Raw genomic sequence first — 23,668 nt, forward strand, 5'->3', positions numbered from 1 at the left:
TTGCATCTTGTTTGCCCCTGTAAATGGCTGTGGGACCTTTTCTTGTCTTCTCAGTGTATTTGGAGTAGCATTTAGGACCAGATCCTCAGCCAGAGTATAGTGCTGATGCAGTGGTGCAGCAGCAGAGACCCTCATTTCTGCCACCTGAAGATCTGGATCCTGTAATTCTCTTCTATGCTGTCCAAGTTACTAACTACATTCATCTCCCTCAGGTTTTTGCAGCTAAAGTACTTAACTTAGTCCTGCCAAACCTGTCCCTGGGATCTATCGACCCAAACGTTGTCTCCCGGAATAAGAAAGAGGTGAGACATTGCGGTGTCTGTTCTTGTTTCCCAGTGCTGTTCATTTGTTCTTGCCTCAATAGTTCGACTGAACCACAAGTGCCAAGTTGCATCTTGGTGCATATCAATGAAATGCTATTGGAGAGAATGAAGCATATCAATATAGACAAGGAGAGAATTTCGTTTTTGATTTAGTAACAGAGAATTTAATATAGCCTGAAATGACTTCATCTCCAGATGTTTTGCATCAGTATTGTGAAGTAGGGAAGAGAAATTGCAGAAATGATGTCTCTAATTAATCATTCAGGAGAAATGTCTGTATTGGTAGAACTCCACAGGCTGGATCTGTATCAAATCTGCTCTGAGGCACATCTGACTCTAGCAGTCTACCTGACCTACTTCCATGTGCACTTTAGCTAAATATCATTGTGAGACTCAGGAAGCAAGCAGAAGTAATGTTAGCATAGGTTTCTTCCATGGCCCATTAGAAAGGAAGACAAGGTTGTGTGTTGGACCACATGCTTTACATGAACAAGGTTCAAGATTCAGTCCTTGGATCTTCCGTACAAGGAATCTCAGGTAGCAGATCTGGAATAGGGTGGCTAACCTATGGCCCTCCGGATGTTGCTGGACTACAGATCCCATCATATTTGACTATTGACCATGCTGGCTTGGGCTGATGGAAATTGGGATGCAAGAACATTAGGAGGGCAACAGATTAGCCACCCCAGAAATGGTTGGACTCAGTTTAATTCCACATTGCCCATGCTCAAAAGAATTGTTCCTTGCTCCCCTTCAACATGAAAAGCAGGAGTGAGAGACATCATCAGTACCAAAATGATGAACCAGTGGTGGAACTGCCCAATAACAGGCCTTGGAGTTTGCTAGCATGGCCATGAAGGAATCAGTCAGTCTGTAGAAAAGCAGCTCCAGGCTGCTTACAGACTTTCCCAGGAGCACAAGATGCAAGCCTGCAACTGTAGCTGCCAGTAAAACCAGGGATGCCTACAGCAGCTTTGGCATCACAAATAAAAAGGTTCTTGCCCTTTAGAGGAGAACACAATCAGGGGTACAGAGGGAAAGAGCGAGGCGAAGTGAATGAAAACAGAACCTAGCAAAGGATCACTAGATGGGGTTATAGTTCATTGTTAAGATCAACTGAACTGACAGGAAATGGCACTCTGGAGTTTTGAAAAACCAGGAGAATATAGCATGTTAGTGAACTCACATTCCTATGAGCTCAAATTTCTCTCAGATGCACTGTAAATATATTTAGTGTTGCTAACTGGCTAGGTAAGCTGCATTGTAATGATTAATATGTGCTGATGAAGCTCTCACGTTGGAAATGCTAGGAGGGTGTCTGACAGCAAAGTGTAATTAGGATGCCAGCACTGCAGTAACATTAAGATGCTTCTTAGCACATCTAACCTGTTGCATTTAATGTGGAAGTCCACATGTAGCAGTTTAATGGGGGATTGGGTTATGTGGCTAAGCAGACATTAAGCTCTGCATTTAGAATCCCAGATTCAGTCCATGGTATCTCTCATTAAATAATCCATGGGCTAAATTGGATTTTATGTAAACCACCTCCTGAACTTTGTGTGAAAAAATGGGTATAAATGTAAAAGCAGTGGTAGTTATCATTTGATGATGATGAGAATATGTAGCTAACAATAATACGTAGCTGGTTCTTCTATCTGCTCTCTGATCCCTGGTAAATGAAAATATCCTTTCTGGCATGTAATCAATGGCAATCTTGCATCATGCTATCACTGAATTAAAGTTTGACATAAATGATATGATAAATAAATGCATATTTATAATAGAAAAGCAGTTAAGTAGTGCAATAAACAAAATGTGCCATCACTGGAACACTATGAGTTGCTTTGATACCACAGAGTAAGCGCAATGCTTGGAACTCTCTCTTAAATTCCAAGTACAGATCCTTTTCAAACTATGTATCGATCCTTTTCAAAAATAGTTTTTCAGCTGTCAGATTTGGTTATTGAGCTTTTCAGAGATCAGACAAAGAATATCTATATGGGGAAGAAGGGTTGATTTTGGATGCTCATCTACTTTATAACACTCTTCCAGGTCCACTTAAGCAGCTGGATATATCTTGATGCAAATGGCAATGCAACTAGATTGATTGCGCAACTAGAGCTGGATTGAGGGGCTGTTGGCTTCTTAAGGCAGGAAGGCCAAATAAGAAGTATAGTCCTGCAGCGACACAGCTTTAGCAAGGACCGTACCATCAAACTCATAGTAAATGGTGATAAGAATATCCATCGGCAGCCTTGCTCTTTTTTGAAACTACATTCCAAATACATTTAGAGTTCAGTATCGGATTTAACAAACAAGAAAAAAATTAACAAAATGTCTCAGATCCACCATTTACATTTCAGTTCCTGCTTTGCAAAACCAAACTGCTATGAACACAAACAAGTCAGGAAATTCTTGGAGGACATCCCAATGATATTTATAGAGACTAGAAATTGGTCTGGCAGATGAATACATTCAACATGTAAATAGTGGCTGTTTCCAGCATAATCTAAACTTCTATTCTGCAGGTTTGGACTGTAGGCGACACTTAGGAGCTGGGGATTTATTTCTGTCAAACTACAGACAGGTCATTTTTCAGAAGCAACCCAGTGCCAGCAGCTACAGCAATATTTTCACATTGCTTGGAAGTTCCGGTATATGAAAGTACATAGCAGAGATGGCCAAACTTTGTATCTTAAGTAGTTCAAAATCTGCTCTTGGGTAGTTCATGGATACAATGCAAAAATATCCCTAGATTGCATGCCTGTTAGAAGAATATTTGTCTGTCCCCATCTCAAAAACTGTACCATGTAATTCTACTGCACGTGCAGATTGGGCACATTGGCGCAGGAAGAATCCCTAGGAAGGCATGGATGGGCTTTTTATCTGAGACAATCCAATGTGGATAGTAGACAAATCCCCATGCTGTTCCCAACAGATTCTGAATTCCAACTCTGCAGATTTTCAGTGTAGGTGCTGCTAAGAAGCTGGTTTTTGTGTGTGTGTTTTGTGAAGACATCACACATCATGTTAAACCAAAATTAATGTTTAACTGTGGTTTAACGTGAGCCAGCAGTGTGTGGCTCATACTGCTCAAAAGTCCCAACTTCGCTCCTTCACTACTCTTGGCCACGCTGCAGTGGGAGCAAGAAACCACCAACCTTGGCTTGTGGTTTATTTCTCTCTAAACAATCCATGAGCTTACTGTAAGGTTTGGCTTGCCATTCATGGTATGTTTGGAGGAAATAGCACATTGTTTGTTCATGTTAAACCACAGTTACAAATAAACAATTGTTTGTTTATTTATTATAATAGCTGTATCCCACCTTTCCTCCAGGATGGCATACATGGTCCTCCCTCTTCCCCATTTTATCCTCGCAACAATCCTGGGAGATAGATTAGGAGCAGAAACAATAATTGGCCCAAGGTCACCTAGTGAACTTCACAGCTGAATGGGGATTTGAACTCTGGTCTCCCAGGACCTAGTTTGACACTCTAACCAGGACACCACACTGGTTTAACATCATGTGTGAAACAGCCCTTTGACTCCATCCTGTTTGCTAACATTAGAAGGAAACACGGATGAGATAAAGAAGAAACTGAAATGCATTGACGAGCATCCAGTTCAACACAAGTCATCTCTGCCTATTCTTCATCCTTTCATTGAGATATGTCCCATGCTAGATGGTCCCATCAGCTGCCGTGATCACTAACTTTCCAAGAATTATTATATTTCTTAGTTCTCTCCTGCATTTTCAAGGATTTTTTAAAAATCAGCATAGAACAGTGTTAGGATGAAAAAGCAAAGAAAATCCCATTAGCCCATCTCCTGGCATTTGTGGCCTTGTGTACGGGGGTGGCGAAGAATGGTGGTGGTGGGTATGTCATATGAATTTATCTGCATTATTTTTCTCTGTGGGAAGAGAACGTCTGTCAACTCCTTTGTGGTTTCTCTTCCCCCAAGTTTTTATCGGTTGCCTTTTAGTCGCTCCAGGCTGGGTTGCCTGCACGTGGTGCTGTGTCACAGCACCAAGCAAACAACTTGGCAGCTTTTAGCCTGCAGCCAGTTGCTAAGTAGCCAGAGAAACCCAGCTCTTTTGTTTAAATTGGAAGAGAAAAGTCAAATGGGCCCTGGGTGAAAATGTCAGAGTACACCCAGCTGCCAGAAGACAAGAGTTGACAAAATTACATGCTCTTGCCCTGGTTGTTCCATTAGCCAGAACTTAACTCTTTCTTCTTTTTCTTCTTCCCTGAAAGCACATTTACAGGAAGTCACTTCTTTCTAAATCAAGGTTTTTTCTGAACAGAAGTGAGGGCGGGGAGGAGGAGAGAGAGAAAGGTTTAGACAGTTAAATGCATAGGAAGAAATGCCTTGATTCGTACTTGGGTACTTATTTGGAGCAGACTGTATCCAGTGAAGTTGTCCCATTAGCACAAGGAATTCAACCTGCCCAAAGGGACTTCCTCTCCCTCTCCTCTGTAGCACCCTCTGAGCGCAGGGACACAACTTCTATACAATACAGGATGCATTTGCCCCTCTTTCCCCCCACAAGTGTTTTGTGCCCAAGCTGAGTTTAAATATTTGAATCAAAAGTATATCTGCCTTCCAAAACGACAACAATAAAAACCAAATTGGATTTGCAGGATCTCACTTGAGTTTTGGCCAAAGCCATTTCATAAAATTATTGGAGCAACATTGTCTGCTGTTTGTACTTATTATTTGTGCAGTGTTAGATGTTGATGCCCTCAGGCTGTTTCCATTGGTCTGAACCTTCAGGAGGGCCCACTGCTTGTCCCAAATGCTGGCTACAGCCATCCTGGTCCTCTCAGTGCTGGGCAGCCACTGGTTTTCCTTTGCCCAGTGCTGGAGCATGGCTGGCTGTCTGCCATATTAATTCTCCCACAATGCCTCTGTTGGTTCCCAACAGTATGTTGCTTTACAGTAACAGTACATGGGGTTCCAGAGGCATTGTGGGGGAATTAAAATGACAGGCAACAGCATTTCCCCTCCCTTTTTTTGCTACTGTGCCAGGTAAAGGTGAAGAAAGGGGCCCACCATGCCCAGTGCACCACTGGGGGGAGAGTGCCAAGTGTCTTGCTAAACCTGGTGCTCGGCCCTCTACTATAGCCAGGTGGAATGGCTGCTACCAGCTGTGGTAAGGAGGAGCCCAATAGAGGTAGTCTCCCACCAGGGCCAGCAGAGCAGTCCTGCGGATTCCCATTTCTCCTTCTGCTGCTTACATGTGACAGGTCAGGGAGGAAGGACCTTGATGATGCTCATATTGTTAGTGCTACTTTGATGATATTGTTGTTTTGCTTAGGACTGAAATATTTTGGAATTGAAATGCTGATTGATATGTTGTTACAGTGACTTTTTTATTGAACTGTATTTTTTTTGTTGCTGTATATCATAGAGCTGCTTTGAACACAGATTTCTGTAGAAACGCAGCATATAAATTAAAGCCTAATCTAATCTCATGTGGCTTCAGTGAAAACTGGAAACCTTTGCGGCAGCTTTGCCACATGAGAAAAGGGTGTCTGTCCATTAAAATGTATTGTGCCTAAAACAAGTGGCTGGCAAGGAGGCATTTACTAGGCCCTGGTTATTTGCAGCATGAAATGTTCCTAAAATAACCTTTTATTTCAACAGGTTGACAATTACTCCACCGACCCACTTATCTACCATGGCGGCATGAAAGTCTCCTTTGTCATCCAGCTGCTGAACGCCATTGCCAAAATAGAGCGCTCTCTCTCCAAACTGTCTCTTCCCATGCTGGTGCTCCATGGCTCACCTGACAAACTCTGTGATATCAAAGGCTCTTATTTGCTGATGGATACTGCACCAAGTCAGGATAAAACACTCAAGGTCATCTTGGCTTTTTTGCAGGATTAAGGGATTGGTATTTATTGAATTGTGGATTGTTCAGACGATTTGATTGGGTTCCTTTCAAGCAGATGTGAGGTGCTGCAAAGGAAAATCTCACTCTGATGAAAGGCATGCCTGAACTCATCTGTATCTTCTGCAGGGTCAAAAGTTCTGGGATGTTGGTTAAATAGACCATAGCCCTGAGCCCATTTATTTGGAAGTAAATCCCATTGGATTGTATCCATCTAAGTTACACGCAGAGCAGACCTATTAATGAACCTAAGTTTGCCATGCCCATTCATTTCAATGGGCCTACTCTGAGTAGGACTAATATTGATACAACCTGTTGCTATCAGAAGAAGTTATGCCTCTGGATCTGTGCTTGCGATAGCAACAACCTAAAACTATAAAGAGCATTGACTGCTTCAGTGCAGGTTCCACCTCTGTAAAGGTGAGCAGAGGACTTTCTAAAGCTCAAACGAGAATCGCATCTGCTCACTTTAGGAAAGTGCAGTCAGTTAACCAGTTATTATTAGCCATGAATTAGTGTCAAAAGGAAATGCAGGGATCAAGCAAAACCTTGGAAATAATGACTGGATACATTGTAAGATCTGAGGGATAAGGTTAGGCAGGACATAACCAATTCTGTTTAAATCTCTGAAACATGATTAAATTTCACCAGTACCTCACTGGATTTTGAACTTTATCCACTCTTACACTGTTCACAGGATTTATTACAGAGATGAGTTAGTAGAACAAGCAAAGGTACACAATTCTTTCTCCCCTCCCTTTTAACAGAAAGGGCAGCTGTGCATGGGAAATGAGGTATATAGGAGGAGCTGGTGGAACCCCATCACTAAAAACAGTGAATCTTAGTGAAATTCATGAAGCTGAAATGATGAAGTTGGCCTGTTTTTACCTACCATCATAGGTAGGGATGGGGGGATAATTTGACTCTTGTTTGCCTTTGTAAGCAAATCTTCCTAACTAGCACTTTCCAAAACAATATGCAAACCAAAATACAGCCATCCTTTGAAATTTGCACTTTCCCAAATTCTGCAACGCAGCCAAGTAAAGTGTGTACAAAAATGCATATTCCAGGGTAAATGCATCGTGTAAAGGAAAATTGCTTTGCAATTGGGAGAAATTGGTACTAAAATGCTGCTGAATTTTCATGAGGACTTGTTATTAAAAAATCGCAAACGAACGTGGAAATACGGAGAACTGAACTTAAAAGTGGGAAAATGAGAAACCGAAATAGACAGATTCACCCATCTCTAATCATGGGTGTCTGCCAGGGATTTGGGAATAAGGAGAGAGACAGAGATTTGGTGATAACCAGGTTGGCATCAGTCATGAAGAAATACGGGGAAGAACATATGTGAAGTTTATCTTGTGGACTTGGGAGACTCTAGAAGCAGCATGGATGAAGACAAAGGGGCACAGTGGGCATGACGGCTAATGGCAAATAGGGGCATTCCAGCCAGGGTAAAGGGCAAGTCAAAGGCAGAGGTACACGCTGGAGAAACCAGCGTCTTTGGGTGGAGGAGAGGGAGGGCATAGAGGTGAAACACATGGAGGGAAAAGAAAATAGGTAGCAATTGGTACAACAGGCAGAAAGGTTAGGAATCAGACCTTAGGAATGACATAACTTGGCTCTTCTACCTCAATGTTGTTAGTAAAGGAAAACATGTATAGAAGAACCAAAATGTAGTGCATAATACTGCTAGTATTTCAAAACCATGCAATATTTCAACTAAATTTAATTTTAATTCGTTAGATGTCTTAGTGCACACCTGCTCCAGCAATAGGGGAGTAAATAAAAATGAGGGATAGACTGCATGTTTATTACATATTGATGAGCAGCTAGGAACAGACTCACTCTCAAGCCATTATGAAGTATTTATAAAGAATTACACTGCCCACAATGGAGATATGCACACAAGGGACAGTGCAGGCTGAAACTTTGTACCTGCTTTCAATCCATGGCTACAAACAGTAGCTAAAATTAGTTGAACTCGGGAGATATGTGGGGTCTCTCTTGTTAAATCTCTGTTTGGTTTTGCGCAGCTAGCATTACCATTTTCTGTGTGCATCGGAGCATTAGTGCAAAGAGGACTCATTAAAACATATGCAGTTCTGTTTCAGCAGAATATAGATGGCCAAAGTTGCTGGGGCAGGGGGGAGAATCACTTGAAGCTTGTGGAGTTCATTCAGATATTGCCTGAGGCCAGTTCTGCAGTCCTAATCCCCACCTCTGATGGTAATGGTGGTAATGAGGGATTAGATGACCTCTCCCCTGGCATGGCAGAGAAGTGCCAGTGGCAGTGAGGGCTCTGTTGTGGCAAAGGCCCAAGCTTTGCTCTGGTAGGCAGGAAGTCACCGCAATCAGCAAGCAACAGAAAGTCCCAAAACGGGGTGTTTCTGTGTGTGGTGACATCAGTTTTACTTCTAAAGCCCTGCAGAAAGCAGATTCCCCAGGAGGTATTATCCTCAAGCCCCTCGGCTGTACCAGCCTAGAACTGGTACAGTGAAAAGTTAGCAAAAGCCCCCCCCCTCCTTCATGTCTGGGTGGCACTCCGCTCTAGCTTATGACTCCCAGTCGGAGGTTAGAATTGCTTGTTTTGGGAATGTAGCCCAATACATGGTTGCCTGTGGCAAACAGAAATTGCTTCCAGGTGACCAGCAAGGGTTTGTTTTTTGTGTTTAACTGAAATTTGTTCCTTTTTACTTTTAGGCCGCAAATAACTAACATACCACCTGTGCACTACTAACTTTTTTGGACATTTGTAAATCTGGCTTAATACGTAGTACAAGATGTGATGTTGGGCCTAATTTAGAGAGCAGTCCTAAGCATAGGAAGCCAGTGGAAGTTAAATTAAGCTGACATTAAGTTCCCTCTATTCCAGACTCTGTTCAGGAGCCAACCTACTGCTGGCTCATCTGTCCAAAGCCTGGCAGAGGAAAAACAAGTGTTTAAAATAAAGTTTGACTTGCACCTGCATTTTGCTGGTGTAAGGTCTGCTGTGTTGCCCAAGATCCACCCATTTGAAACTCACTCATCCTGGCAGATCTTGGGTTTGGATTCTGCTGTTAGATGGCATTTAAAGGGGATTAGACAAAAGCTCAAAGATAGGTTCATCCGTAGCTGTTAACCATACTGGCTACATGGAACCTCCATATTCAAAGGCAGTGTACCGCTGAATCCTAGTTTCTGGGGAGCAACAGCTGGAGAGGGCTGTTGTGCTCATGTCATGCTTCTAGGCTTCCCGGGGCATCTGGTTGGCCAGCTGTGGAAAAAAGGATGCTGGACTAGATGGAGCATTGCCTCCTCAATTACAGCTCATCTGCATCTGTCACCCTTAAACACAGGGGTGAGGAACCTTTGTCAGCCCAAGGGCTGCATTTCCTTCTGGGCAACCTGCCTGAGGCCACATGCCAGTGGTGGGCAGGGCCAGGCAAAAACGGGTGGAGCAACAAATACACATTTTCCCTTTGCACAGCAGGCTCCTTTCTACACACACTCACATACCCCTGTCTAACCTCCATCCAGGCAAGCCAGAGGCATGATCAGAGTTGAAGGACACATTCCAGCCAGGCAAAAACACTTGTGGAGGGTGCAAAGCACAATTGGTGAGGGCTGTGTTTTAGGGAGAAGGCATAGCCTGAAAAGAGTTCCAAGGGCCAGATAGAGAAGCCTAGTGGGCCACATTTGGCCCTGGGCCTGAAGTTCCCCACCCCTGCTTAAATGTATGCCCACTATTTTCTGCACCCAGAACTCCTTTTCCTTCCTGGCGCACACGATGGCTTTCTGTGTTTAACCATCCTTGTCATTCTCTTTGCAGGTTTATGACGAGGCTTATCATGCCCTCCACAAAGAGCTTCCTGAGGTGACTACTTCTGTTTTTAAGGAAATACAGTCATGGATTGGTCAGAAACTCTCAGCAGCTGAAGGAGACCATCGCTCTTAAGAAAAGCCACCTTGAGACCTTCTTAAATGGCTGTTGGGATATTTGGGGAAGATCTTTCTCTCTTTTTTTTACAACCTCTCTTTTGGGGCAAAAATGTTTCTCTTAAAGGGACTCCTGAATTACATTATTTTTAAGCAGACGTTCCTGTGGCATTGTGGGGAGGGGGATTGCCATGCAGCCATTTAAAGAAGCTTTCTTCCCAGCAGACGGAGGTAGGGGGAAGGTTATCAGTATAGACTTCCCAGCTGGGAGGGCTGCATTAAGGGCCTTCTTTGAATCTCTCTCAAAATCCACAACACTCTCTACCCCTGTTCTTTGTTGTCCAAGGAGTTCCTGAGGTGCTGAGGTAACTTTTTTAATATACTGCAATAATCTTTGGAATGTTTAAAAATTTGGCATCTTCCATATCATTCAGTTTCTACTCTTGCCAGATTACAATTCCTCCCTTCTCTAGGTTAGACCCAAAGGGAAGTCATGATCACTTGGAGATGGGGTTAGGAAGGAAGTTGGGCTGTCGATGGAGACTTTCCCTGTGTGAATTCCGAACGTGACAACTTTTAGGTTTCGGGTTAGGTCAGGCCATAAGGTCTCTCAACACCACAACCTCAGAGGTCAAGAACAAGGAAGGGCCCATTAGGCAGCAGCAGCACAAACAGCTTCCCCCTATACATGCAGTGCCATTCAGTCAGGAGCCCCAGAAGTGGCACCACTGAGGAGCAGGACTAACATAGAATAGCACACTAAAAAGATGCTGCTGCTTCCAGAACCCAGAACCCTTCTTCTGTGCAAAAACTGTAATCTGTAAATACTTGTAGGGGCTGCTTTCCTTGCTACTTGTGTTACTGATAACTTAAGATGTAAAGTCAAAATTATATTTAAAAGAGAAATATTAAATATAATATATAATGTTTCTATAGGTTGCTCAGAGGTATTTGGAGGAGGAGGAGGAAAGACGTGGCGTATAGAATGAATGCAGGAGATGTCGCTCCTGCGCCTGATGTCCCTGTAGGAGATTTCCAGGCAGCACAAATGTTAACTCCACTAATGTTGTAAACGGAACGCAGTTGCCACTTGAAAACCAGGGAATAGCCAGGCATTGCTTTTCCACATGCCTATTCCTGCTTGTGATTAGGATAGGCAGAACAGAAGCAGCTCATCTTGTGGGGGGTAGCCTTTGTTTCCCTGTTCCTTTATTCTGTCCATGGGAGCAAAAGAAAGAAGCCAGAGTAGTGGCAGAGGAGGAGACAAGGGTCTGGGGGAGGGAGTGGAAAGAGTTACTGGATATTCAGAGTCCATTGTATGTGTGGCCTTGGGAGCTTGGCCAGAGGAGCATAAGGGTTAGAGGTTTTGCAATACTTCATTTGCGAGAAAAAATGGGTGGTGTTGAAAACTAGGGCAGGAAGAGCCACCTGTTGGGTGAGGGTGTTTGTTACAGATGAGGAACAGTCGGATCAGTGTGCAGGGATGGGGATTTGGGGCTGCTCATGGTAGGCTGATCTGAGGAACGGGCTTGGGAGCAAGGCAGTTGTGTGGGATCTCTTAACCTCTACAATTTTGGGGTAACAGCCTTCACTGCGACTAGCTGCTTGACCTGCCCAGGTCAGCTGCACCAGGAAAACATGAAGGAGCTGTCTGTGGCTACTCAAATACTTGCCATGCAGCTATCAAACAGTGCTTCCAGGCAGCCAAAATGTGCCATGTCTGTTGAATGGCTATCTAAAAGTGCCCCCCTTGCTTTGCAGCAAAATGCTTTTATTTGTTACTGATTTCCCCTCTGGAATAACCCAGTTAGTGCTGTTGAGCCAGTCTCCTGTGTAACTTACTTGGAAGGGAAATCAGTTTCCACCGTTTTCATTGGGAGTAATCCTGTTAGGAGAGCTTCTCAGTCCTGCTTTTTCGATGCATTTCTTGCATGAGTCTTCCCACTGTGATTGAGGACTGCTTCAAAAATTTCCACATTTCCTACAGAGAAATTCCTCTGCTCCATTTCCAGAGTGACGTTAGACATGTATGCAGTCATCATGTGTGAAGTCCTCATGTTCTTCTTAACTGTACAAGCTTTTTGGGTAGAAAGTGTGGGATTTTTGAAGTGGTCTTTATTAGCCAAGCAGCCAGTATGTATTAAGGGTGAAGTGCAAAGAGAAACATGGTTGAGTGGATTTCAGAATACAGTCGCCTTGCAAAGTTAGTAATTGACAAAAATAAATTCTGGCCTACTTTCCCAGCTAAAACTATATTTCCATATCTAATAAAGCAGATTAATTGCCTTCCCAATTACCCAAGTTTCCCTACCCTGTAGTCTGGATAATTCTTACCCCAGGAAACCAGGTGGGTTGCTGTTTACAAGCCTGGAGTACAGATAAAATCTGATTAATTCACCCTAATGCCAGAGCTCAACAGGTGTCAGAGACCCTAGCAAGGCTGGTAAGACATCAGCTTTCTAACCTGTATTCAGACAAGAGCTTCCTCTTCTTTCCTTCCTGCATTCCTGAGGCATCAGAAGGACCCTGCACTCTGCCCTGATGAAGCGTGCATGTATTGCTAGGGCCCCTGCCCTAGAGGAGGAAGAGGAGTATGCATCATGGATATGACTCATACGAGATGTCAAATGGGAGCTAGAATTCTCTCTGCCTCTCCTCATCTTCCAACTGGACTAGTGATCTGTAATGCAAACCTGCCCAGATTACACAACAGTTTCACTTCCCACCTCCAAAGCCAGTTCCTTTTGGAACCTGTGAAAGAGAGCTGTGTGTAATAACCAACAGCCCCTGAATCTCACTTTAATTAGCTCTGATCTGTTCTCTAATAAGGGTGTGAGTGGCAGAAGCTTAACCTATCACAAGACCTCAGAAACGGAAGCACTGTAGGAGCAACAGTTGCCTGGTCTGTATATCCTCTTGCAACTCTTAGACAAAGACATTTCTTTACAGAATTAATTGTGGCCATTGCAGACTGCTTAAAACTCCTTTTGACAAGGCCCAAATTAGCTGGGTGCAGATGCTAGAGGTCATTTCACAGCACAAAGGAATGGCCCCTAACATAGAGGTCAGGCTGGCTTGCCCGATGCAGCTATAGTTATGGCCTGTAGGCTGCTAAACTGGAGACTGGGCTATGGGAGACAGGCCGTTCTGTATGGATGGTGGGAAGTGTTTCAGCTGGAGAAGTGCAGTGAATCAGATACAGCATTGTTCTTCTAACAAGATGATGATGATGATGATTCTCACTTAATAATAGGATTCTTTCCCTGCTCCATGAGCTGGGGAAACGGGATGGTCATGAGCTGAGATGTATACCCTTGCATTTGTAAGCCTTAAAAATCAGGGGAACAGCATGTATAAGCAACTAATGGCACAGAAATAGAAAACCTATCTATGGATAAGGCAATCAAGGTGGAGAGTATTCCAAAGATAAGTATGTTAGCTTAATTCTTCACATGCTCACGTCAACTGGGAGTTTAGCCGCAATGTGAGAAATCTAGGTCAGTGCTTTGGAGAAGAGCTGCTTTTAAGAAACGAACTCCTATACACGAGAGCACTGCTCTGCTGGCTTGTATTGTATACATGTCCAGAAGAGGCTCTAAGTTCAGTGCCTTTGAATAGGTTTGTCCAGAGAATGTCCACTGTAACTCCTGAGCTTTGAAGCAATATATAAAGAAGGGTTAGAACAGGCTTCACCAACCTAGTCCTGCCACCAACCATTCCAGACCATTGGGGCTGATGGGAGTAGTTGGATTACAACAGCATCCTGAGAGTCCCAAGGTGGGGGAAGATGGCGTAGAGACAATATTCAACTCTCAGAGTCAGGCAGCTTTGAAAACCAGACGCTTAATTACTGGGAAAGTGATAGCTATTGTTCATTCATTTCTGTGAAGACATACATCCTGGGGAGATCCAATCAAGAGGGTGAGTGAGGGATGGTCTGTTCCTTTAAGAGCCCTGATACAAGCTAAAGCTGCCCACCTTTGCATCAGCCTATTGGGCTTCTGTCTACCATGGAGCTTTTAAAAGGAGTTTTTTGCCAAACAAGAGCTGGCCACTTAACACTGAGTACTGCTTTAAAAAAAAAGTAATTTAAATATCATTTGTTAGATGTTGGAAGTTTTAAAAAAGACCTGCATTAACAGTTTGTAAATTGAATTGTGCTGACTCAATGCCAATGACGGATCTGAAACAAAATCCTTTATGCTGTAGTTAAATCTGTCAAGTCTAAGCTTGCTCATGTGGCATGTTTGCCTTCTGCAGTGTTCTCGAGAAGGCCACTCTGAGCGATCACAGCTGCCAGCCAAGGATAGTTTTTGCATTTGAAGCACCTGTTACTGGAAGGTGCCACAGCTTGGCAGGCTGCTTACTGCCAGAGCTGTGACCTGTCGCATCAGCTCTGTGGTGGAGAGGGGAGAAAAAGAGAAATTGTGCTGGGTTTTCTTGGGGGGGGGATGAGTTTCAGGAGCCCATCTTGCTAATCAACATTAAACCAGCTGAAGCACATTGGGGTTGCCCTACCTCAGGCCTGCACAATCTGTGACCCACCCAGCTGATCACAACCTAACCTGTAGCTTGCAAACTGCTTGACAACTCCCCTGCTGTCATAACCCCAGGCATGCAGCAGAAGTGGGAGCCTTATGGAGCCCCAATCATTATGAGTGAGCTGTATTTGGCTTGGTAGGTCACAAATTGCACAGGCCTGCCCTACCTTAAAATCCCATGCTTACATCAGGGGAAAATTTGTCACAAGAAGCATCCACAAATTATATTGTTTGATGCATGCAGTTTCTGGAGGGCAAAGTTCTCCAGAACTTGTCTCAGCTTCCAGAGTACTGTGCTGGGACCAAAAGGGAGTTTCCCTTTTGAGAACATAGTTCCTTTATGACAGAGCAATAGTTGTGTGTAAGTAATGTATATATCACCACCATATGCACCAGATGTGGCATGACAACTACCCATAACATGTCTGGCACAACATTTTATAAGCCTGCTCTTTTTTATCGGTCACCTTACCACTTTGATGACATTATCTTACCAAGATAACTTATTTTTCCAAGTGATTTCTGTGCCACCTGTTTCATTTGTGCTCCATCTCACTCAATATTAAACACTTGCATACAAACTTGAAACACCTGTATTTATAGCAAGGAGAATGTGTACAACTTAGATACTTTTGAGGAAAAAAAGAAACATGTATATGGGACACTAATAATAAAGATATGTTTTTGAATATGACATGATTGAGAGAATTTGTATCCCCCCAACTATATCAGGAGATGTGGAAGAACCTCTTTTTGTAAACAAGGCTTAACCATGATTTTACCCAGTGAATATTGCATAACACAGACCATCCTTAGAGGAGGCACCTCAGAAACTAAGCGGGGGGGATACCTGAGGGACACCCTGAAAATGAACATTCAAGTCTTTACCACACACTAAGGACTAGCACCTGGGGGAATGCAAATCCAGGTTAGAACAGAATGTCCCAAGGACATGCTTGCTCTCTTTGTTGGAGGCCGGGGACTGTGTCCAGCAAAGGCTTTTTGTTTTCCCAGCAACATAAATGCCAGTTTGAAATGCAGGCTGGAAACACTGCATGGATAAAATGTTTAGAACATCTACTTTCATGTGGTTGGAAAGAAAGAGCATGAGCAGTTGCTGCCTTGGGCTCCTTTGAGAGGAAGGGTGGGATATCATAAATGCTCAAATGCTGCTGCTCAAACATTAAGTTGTATTCCCCCTTCTAAGCTTATAAGACCATGTCTTCCCCCACCCCATATGGAACCCACATTGGGTGTATCTGCTTAGCGCCTACATCCCATTGCAATACCAATTCACCCTCTGCCCAGCTTCTGCAGCACATGTGGGCACATTCCCTGTGACACCTCTGCTCCAAAACACCTGTATTATGCCACTTCATCTTCAGCTTGAGGGAACTAGGCCCACAAGAATTCACAGGGACTTCAAATCTCATTACTTCCTTCCAGCATTCTTGGGGCTCCTCCAGCCTGGTGTCTTTTTGTGGGTGTATTCTGCAACATGTCATTGATGCAAGAATACTGGTGTATTTATACTGGACCATCCACACATCATTCACTTTACCAGTTGTTTTGTGATGCTTCCTCAGTGTTGCCATAGTACTGCCTTCTGTAGAGACACTCTTGCACTATAGTGCAATGAAAGCACGACCCAAACAACGTGGAATGTTTCTGGTATGAAAGGTTACAGGATTTCAGCAAGAAGCTATGGGACATGTGTCAGTTAAAAACAAAGCAATTCTGTCCACCTCAAAATGTTTGCAGCACAAACATAGGCAGAGGCAACATGCTTTCAAATAGCAATTGCCAGAAACCACAGGAGGGGAGAGTGCTCTTGCATTCAGGTCCAACTTGTGGGTTTCCCATGGGCAACTGGTTGGCCACTGTGAGAAGAGGATGCTGGACTAGATGGGCCACCGGCCTCATCCAGCAGGCTCTTCGTATGTTCTTAACATTATTGAAAGTAGGATAGCGTGTAACCATCCCAATACCATCATTTGCACAAATCATCATGAATGCACAATTAGAAGAGCATCTGGAGGGGCCCTTAGTAGGTTTGTTGCAATCCAATAGTTAATAAAACCTGTTACCAATAAGAGATGCAAGATGGAGCCCAATTCCCCTCTCCCCCCCCCTGTTCTTGCCCCATTCTAGGAACCAATACTTATATCTCATGTTTATTTTTGCTAACATTGCCTAACATTCACTTTGAATATCTTTGCCAGCCTTCATATCTTCAACAACAAACCTATGTTCAAAGAAAATCTCATCTACCACATTTTTGCATCTGTTATCTCCTGGTAGGAATCCTTCCTGGGTGGTGGTTTTTTGTTTTTTTGCTGGAATTGGTGAGCTGGGAGGCTGTGAGCCAAATGTTTTCAGAGAGAGAGCTTCAAGCTGCCAAGGCAACCTTCAATTCCACTGTAAGGTGAAGGCAGAGGGGAGCTAGAATATTAAAATTAATTGGGTGGGGTTTTATGACAAGTCGCAGCAGAATGCAGGCACAGCTAGAATATCCAGCCAACCCAGCAGGAGGCAAAATTCAGAGCAAATAGTGCTTGCAGTTTAAACTATTTCTCGGTACTCTGAAGGTTTATCATTTCATGAGTAGGAGTGGGAGACATAAGAGTTGTATTAAATGAAGTTCTACTCAGAGAAGACCCTTGGAAATTAATGGATCGATGTTAGACATGTTCATTGATTTCAGCAGGTCTACTTTGAGTAAAACTAACATTGGATGAATCCCGCATCCTTTTGCATTCTGTTCAAGATCAATAAAAGCATGCACCAGGTTTGCCTGCAGCCAGGTATTGATTCACCCAATAGGACACTTGCTCTGTCTTGAAGCCTGGGTTCAAAGCTTCCTCAGATGCAAGGTGTGACAATTGATGGAAGTTAGTTGGCACCAATTTTAGGGAAGGATCAGGATGACTTGGAGGCCGCACAGACTCCATGAAAGTCAAGGACAGGAAACTAAAATAGGTTGAGGGAAATGCAGGACTCAGTTCCCTGTCCACAGCACCAAAATGCTCAGCCCTGTGAAGTCAAGGTCCAGATGTCTAAACGGATATCAACTCTGTTGCATAGTCAAGCATCAACAAGAATGAAACCAAGTCGCTGGCAAGTATCTTGAATGCAGCTCTTCCCTTGAGAGCAAGCATGCATGGTGTGCAATACCAGATTACTGCTATACCCTGGCATAAAGTGCTTAAGCTTGCAAACTTTACTCTGTTGCAGTGCCTCAAAACACCAACTGGGCTTCTGTGCATTATTTAGTGCAAGCAAGACTTGATTTCCCAAGTAGTTAATCTGCAGCATCCATCCTGAAAATTTCTCATGCTACTGATAAGACATAAAGGTATACAAATTTGGGAGGGGGGCTATGACTTCAAATCAACTTTTGGGCAGGAAGGGTGAATTCATATCTTCTCATGAATTAAAAATCCATTAACTTCCCCAACTTAAACACCTCCTTCTGTCTATTTTTTGGCTATTTACACCCTCCGAGCTCCTAGGAGATGGGGTGGGTGGGTGTTACCAGGCTTCTGAAGATCAGTGGCCTGTTTGTATCAGTTATTCTTTGTTAGATTTAAGGTGGATATATCTTATTTCCATGATGAGTGACATAGGGCATTGGAATGCCCCACCTAGCCTAAGGAGTGGTCCATAGCACTATTGTCTATCACAGGTATGGGGAAATTTTGGTCCTCCAGATGTTGCTGAACTATAACTTCCACCATACCTAGCCATTGGCCATGCTTGCTAGGGCTGATGGGAATTGTTGTTCAGCAATATCTGGAGAGACCTGGTCTTTCAAAAGGTGCTCCCTTGACTTCAGGATATGTCTCATGCAACAAAAACTAATATATTGGACTTAATGGATGCCTCAGGGTTTCCGTTGTACATTGTTATCACCACCTGTAAGGTGTTAATGATATAGGGTAGAAGCTGGGTTCCTTGTCTGCATGATGTGGACCTGTCCAGTTGTAAGCCCTTTTGGGGGTGATGTTTTAGTAATTATTAATTTAGTCCAGGAAAGCTTGCTATATTTCAAAGTTTTGAACTGTAACCTCATTATCTGGAAACTGCCAACAGGCCAAACACATAGCCCTTTCACACTGGAAGACAAAGTCATTGCCTTCTATACAACGATGGATGATTTGCGCTCCCTGTCCTCATTTGAACTGGCAATGTATCAACATGAACACAAAGACAAATACGAGAACATTTAGTCAGCTTTTCTTGAGAGTTATGCATCATATGCAGTGGCCCAGTATATTTGTATTTATATACACTTAAAACCACCGTTTCCATGCCCCCCCCTCCCTAATTTAACGCTCCCCTTTTTGGTTTTTGTTTGAATATTATATTTGTGTTCAAAAATTGTGAATTTTAAAAATGCGTGGAGCTGTGCAGCAGAGCTAATGCTGAATGTGGCATCACAGTGGCTATTTATTGGGTGATCTGGCTGCCCTTGTGTCTTTTCCTCTACTGGTTTTGATCATTTGCCATAGCACAAAGAGGGTACAATGCAAAGGTAGTTTAGTTCACTGGGAATATATTAAGGCTTAATGAGATTCCTAATTCTCCTTGTATTTGGCCATGATAATTGTAAAACTGCAACATGAAAGGGGGGGGAAGTCCATTTAAGACGAGAAAGGGTTCTATGGCACTTTCAATACTAACCAAAAGGCAAAATTGTACTTCATCAGTTAACATGAAGCAGACAGAGAAGATGATCATGAGAGGAAATCTCAACCCATCCTGGGGCAGCTTTTTTTTTTGCCCTGAATAGCCCACTGCTCTGTAAAAATATTTAGATGGTGAGACTCCAAGGTAAAGAGCTTCATGCTGTATGTTTGCCCAATAACAGATTGCAAAGTAGAGCCTGGAGTCAACACAAAATTAGCTAATTTTAATACCACTTTTCATGGGAACTAAGTGCACATAATTGTGCTCTGGGTTGTGGCCAATACCTGTGTATAGAACTTATGCACAAATATTGAAAGTTCAAGCCCTCTTGCCACTGGAAGCAAAGCCACAAGACCATCCCACACCTGAGGCCAATTTTACAATAGCTGGATTGAAGTTGGCAAACCTGTTACATGCTCTGGGTTTTTCTAACTCAGTTGTTATCTCCTGGTAAGAGCCTATTCTATTGCTCCAGAAAGAAAGGTGTGGAGTTAAGAGTGAGGCATGGAATCCAATATTTGCATCAGCATCTTATCAGATGCTGGCTGCAACATGTTAAAAGTAGATGTTTCATTTGACTTTCAGCCAGAATTACAAAGGTTGCTGTTTATCATCAGATAAACCAGTTTCATTATAACACAGAACAGCCTTGAGATGAAGACAGCATGACCTAGATCTTGTCAAAAATTTCTTGCACTGCAAAGCATGTTTTGATGAAGTCATTTTAAGGTCTGCCCACCAGCACCACATGCTTGCAAAAGCAAATCCAAGCCCAGCCCCTTCAGTCATCCTTTGTTTCCACCTAATTCCAAGTTGTACTTCAGCGACAACCTCAGAAATACAATTGTGCTTCCATATACAGCTGGTGAGAGACAGATAAAGGCACAATCTTCTGATCAGTGTTGACATAATCAGAAAGTTCATAGGAATATAGGAGCTGCCATGTACTGAGTCAGACCATTGGTGCATCCAGCTCAGTATTGTCTACACTGACTGGCAGCAGTCCTCCAGGGTATCAGGCTAGGGCCATTCTTAGCCCTGACTGGAGATTCCGGTCAGAGACTAAACCAGGGACTTTCTGCATGCAAAGCAGATGTTCTGCCACTGAGATACAGCCCTTCACCGGTCAGAAAAGGAGAGAGACGCTAGCATGGCAATGCAAATATTCCTTTTACTTCCATCTGTCAATTTTTGCACAGGTTCGGAACCTTTATAGGAACACCGAAGACATTATAATTTTGTCTATAAGAACACAACATTGCCTAGCTGGATCAGACCAACGGTTCCAACAACAAGCAGCCAAATGGCCTGGGAAGCCCACATGCAGAGCATGATCCCCTGTTAATTGTTCTCAGCATCTGGTACTTGGAGGCTGATGGAATCTGAACAGAAATGTTCAACTTTTAGCTGTCAGGGCTAATGTACATTGATTGGCCTGACTTCCATGATTTTTGTTTTAAAACCATCTAAATTAGCAAAAACAAATAGTTCCCTTTTATTTGTTCTGAACCTGCTATTGATCTGTTTAATTAGGTGATCTAAGGCTGAGTAGTAAGAGCTAATTTTCTCTTTATTCAATCTACCATCACCTTTTAGAATCTTGTAGCAACTTTGTCAAAGCAATAGTTAAAAAATTCAAACATTAGATGATCCACTTAAGCCATTTCCTCCACACAGGGAAGACGTTTCTTTCAGATCCTACTTGTTGTACATGTTTCTACTGCTCAGGTTCAGAAGGAGAAAAAGAATGGCAGAAATTATGCTATATAAAAGAAGGATGAGCCAACCCTCAAGCAATCGCAGCAGCCCCAGTCTAGTTGTCTGCATTCACATGAAGCTAAGGACAGATAGTTCGCAGCAGTTGTCAAGGAGTCAAGTCAGGGGGTCCCAGCAGGGGTTGACCGGCTGATTCACCAGATGAATAGGGGTGAATATGAAGAAGGCCCTCAGTTGGGGTTAAGACAAACCATAGGGCTAGGCAAGGCTGGTGAAGAGCCCCGAAACTAATGCTTGCCTTGGAGAAGGGGACCTTATAAGTGTATCATCCAGAATAATTGATTTTAGACAAGTCCTCTCACTTTGGCCATAGCTAATTGATTTTACACAAGTACTACCCATGGAGACCTTCATGTTTGACCTGTGATCATCGCTAATAATTAATTCCGGTGGTAAGTGCCAACAGGATTGCAGCCAAAACAGAGCAAATAAGAAATGAGGAAGTATCAGCATGCTTGGGGGGACACCAACAATTGCAGAAGTACCAAAAAAAAATTTTTTTTTAAATCTAAGGGGACAAAATGAGGGATCAGGATGCTGACTAGGTAACATCAGTTGCAAAAGAAAATCAGCAGTAGAATGCCATGCGTGGAGGGAATGGCTGTCTGGAACCCTGAATTATAGCACTTCTGTTAAAAGATGACAATACACAGCAACATTTTGTTGCAAGTCTTTGTGACATTCAAGGGTGTGTGTTGGTCCTTGTATAGTACCACCCAGGCACAAGAGGGAAGTATCAACAGGCTCTGGGAAACCCTAAGGGATGAAGGAGTACAAAAAATATTTAGGAAGAAAAAACCCCTACAGGGTCAACAACCCATAAATGCAGTCCAAGGAGGACTGAGCATGCTCAGTGGAAGGATAGAATGGAAAACCTGGAAATGGAATTTAATAACCTGGCATGGCTGGGTGGCACCTTAAACAGCCAAACTCCATACTGCAACATTTTGATGCGGGTCCTCTTGAAAATAAAACTGCTGATTTCATAGTGACATTATACAAATCTATGGTGCAACCACATTTGGAATGCTGTGTACAGTTCTGGTCACCTCACCTCAAAAAGGATATTGTAGAGTTGGAAAAGTTTCAAAAAAGGAAAGAAGATGATCAAGGGGAGGGAGCGACTACTCTATGAGAAAAGGTTGCAGCATTTGTAGAGAAAAGGCAAGTAAGAGGAGACATGATAGAAGTTTATAAAATTATGCATGGCTTGGAGAGAGTGGATAGAGAGATCTTCTCTCATAATGCTAGAACTTGTGGACATCCAATGAAGCTGAATGCTGGAAGATTCAGAACAGATAAAGTACTTCTTCACACAGTGCATAGTTAAGCTATGGAACTTGAGGAGGAGGTGATGGCCGTCAATTAGGAGAGCTGTAAAAGAGGATTAGACAAATTCATAGAGGATAAGGGTATCAAAAGCTACTGGCCACAATAGCTATGCTCTGCATCCATAGTCATAGGCAGTATATGCCTCTGAATGCTAGTTGCTGGGAATCACAAGTAAGGAGAGTGCTGTTGCACTGAGATCCTGCTTGCGGGTTTCCCATAATGGACATCAAGTTGGCCACTGTGAGACCAGGATGCTGGACTAGATGGGCCATTGGCCTGATCCAGCAGGCTCTTCTTATGTTAGTCCATAGTAATAAAGAGATGGCCCATTTGTGGGTTAGCCAGAAACAAGCTGTCAGAAAAATATTGGAATTGACGGCATCACCCTTTTAAGTGCCAGCACAGGAAGAAATGCATCTTTCAAATTCCTATTTGCCAGTATCCGATCTAGAGGCACCTGGCAACTGGCACTGGTTCTTCTAGCTCTGAACGTGATGACCCACCCGGAATGTCATTGTATTGTGCCCTGTTATAACTTTGGCATATCCTTGAAGGGCTCAACCCCCCCCACACACCTTTATTAAGCTTTCAATGGTAGCTCAATGTGTATAAGAATAAGAGCAGTGCAGGCACAGAATACTATTTTTGCATTGTCTGTTTTACTGCAGACAGCTTAGCTATCACCAACACCACCTGGACGTCTGCAATCTGTCGCCGAATATGCATAACTTAGATTCCTTTCCCTGCATACAACAAGGTAACAGAGTTGCTCTGCTTTCTTCAGTTTGATTTTGCTGGGAGAGGTGTTCTCCCCCCACCTTCTCTCTAACATTCTAAAAAGGTGGGGAACAGGTAGGTGGTGTGTTAATGGTTACTTAGGTATAGAGCAATTGCTGTTTTCAGCTGCCCTGTCCAGTTCTTTGAGGGATAATAAATATGTACTTGCACAATCTTCTATATATTCATCAATACTGTATTACAAAATCTCTGTACTGAGGAAATCCTAAAAGCTTTGGCAGCCAGGGTAGTATTTTTTTCTTTTAAGGGAAACATACAGGCACCTCTATGAACTCTTTTAAGAATGCCCCCACAGACAGCTCCATTATTTCTCCTGTGTCAAAATGGCAACAGACACCACATGTGATATCTAGTACATCATCCATTTACCCCCTTCCTCCAACGATGTCCT

General features: G+C 43.2%; 1 protein-coding gene across 4 annotated transcripts in view; it reads left to right on the plus strand.

The window, feature by feature from the left end:
* The window catches only part of MGLL (monoglyceride lipase), a 121,869-nt gene extending 106,512 nt beyond the window's left edge, over positions 1-15,357 (plus strand). For 3 of the 4 annotated variants that reach the window (XM_061618371.1, XM_061618369.1, XM_061618368.1), the window contains exons 6-8: positions 213-302; positions 5,974-6,189; positions 10,035-15,357. In XM_061618371.1, the coding sequence (XP_061474355.1) occupies positions 213-302; positions 5,974-6,189; positions 10,035-10,160 (432 nt within the window). In that variant the 3' untranslated portion in view covers positions 10,161-15,357. The remainder of the gene's footprint in view (positions 1-212; positions 303-5,973; positions 6,190-10,034) is intronic. The other variant, XM_061618370.1, reaches the window with a different exon arrangement.
* The last annotated feature ends 8,311 nt before the right edge of the window (positions 15,358-23,668 follow it).

This window comes from Rhineura floridana, chromosome 3 (assembly GCF_030035675.1).
Source record: "Rhineura floridana isolate rRhiFlo1 chromosome 3, rRhiFlo1.hap2, whole genome shotgun sequence".
Classification (NCBI taxonomy): Eukaryota; Metazoa; Chordata; class Lepidosauria; order Squamata; family Rhineuridae; genus Rhineura; species Rhineura floridana.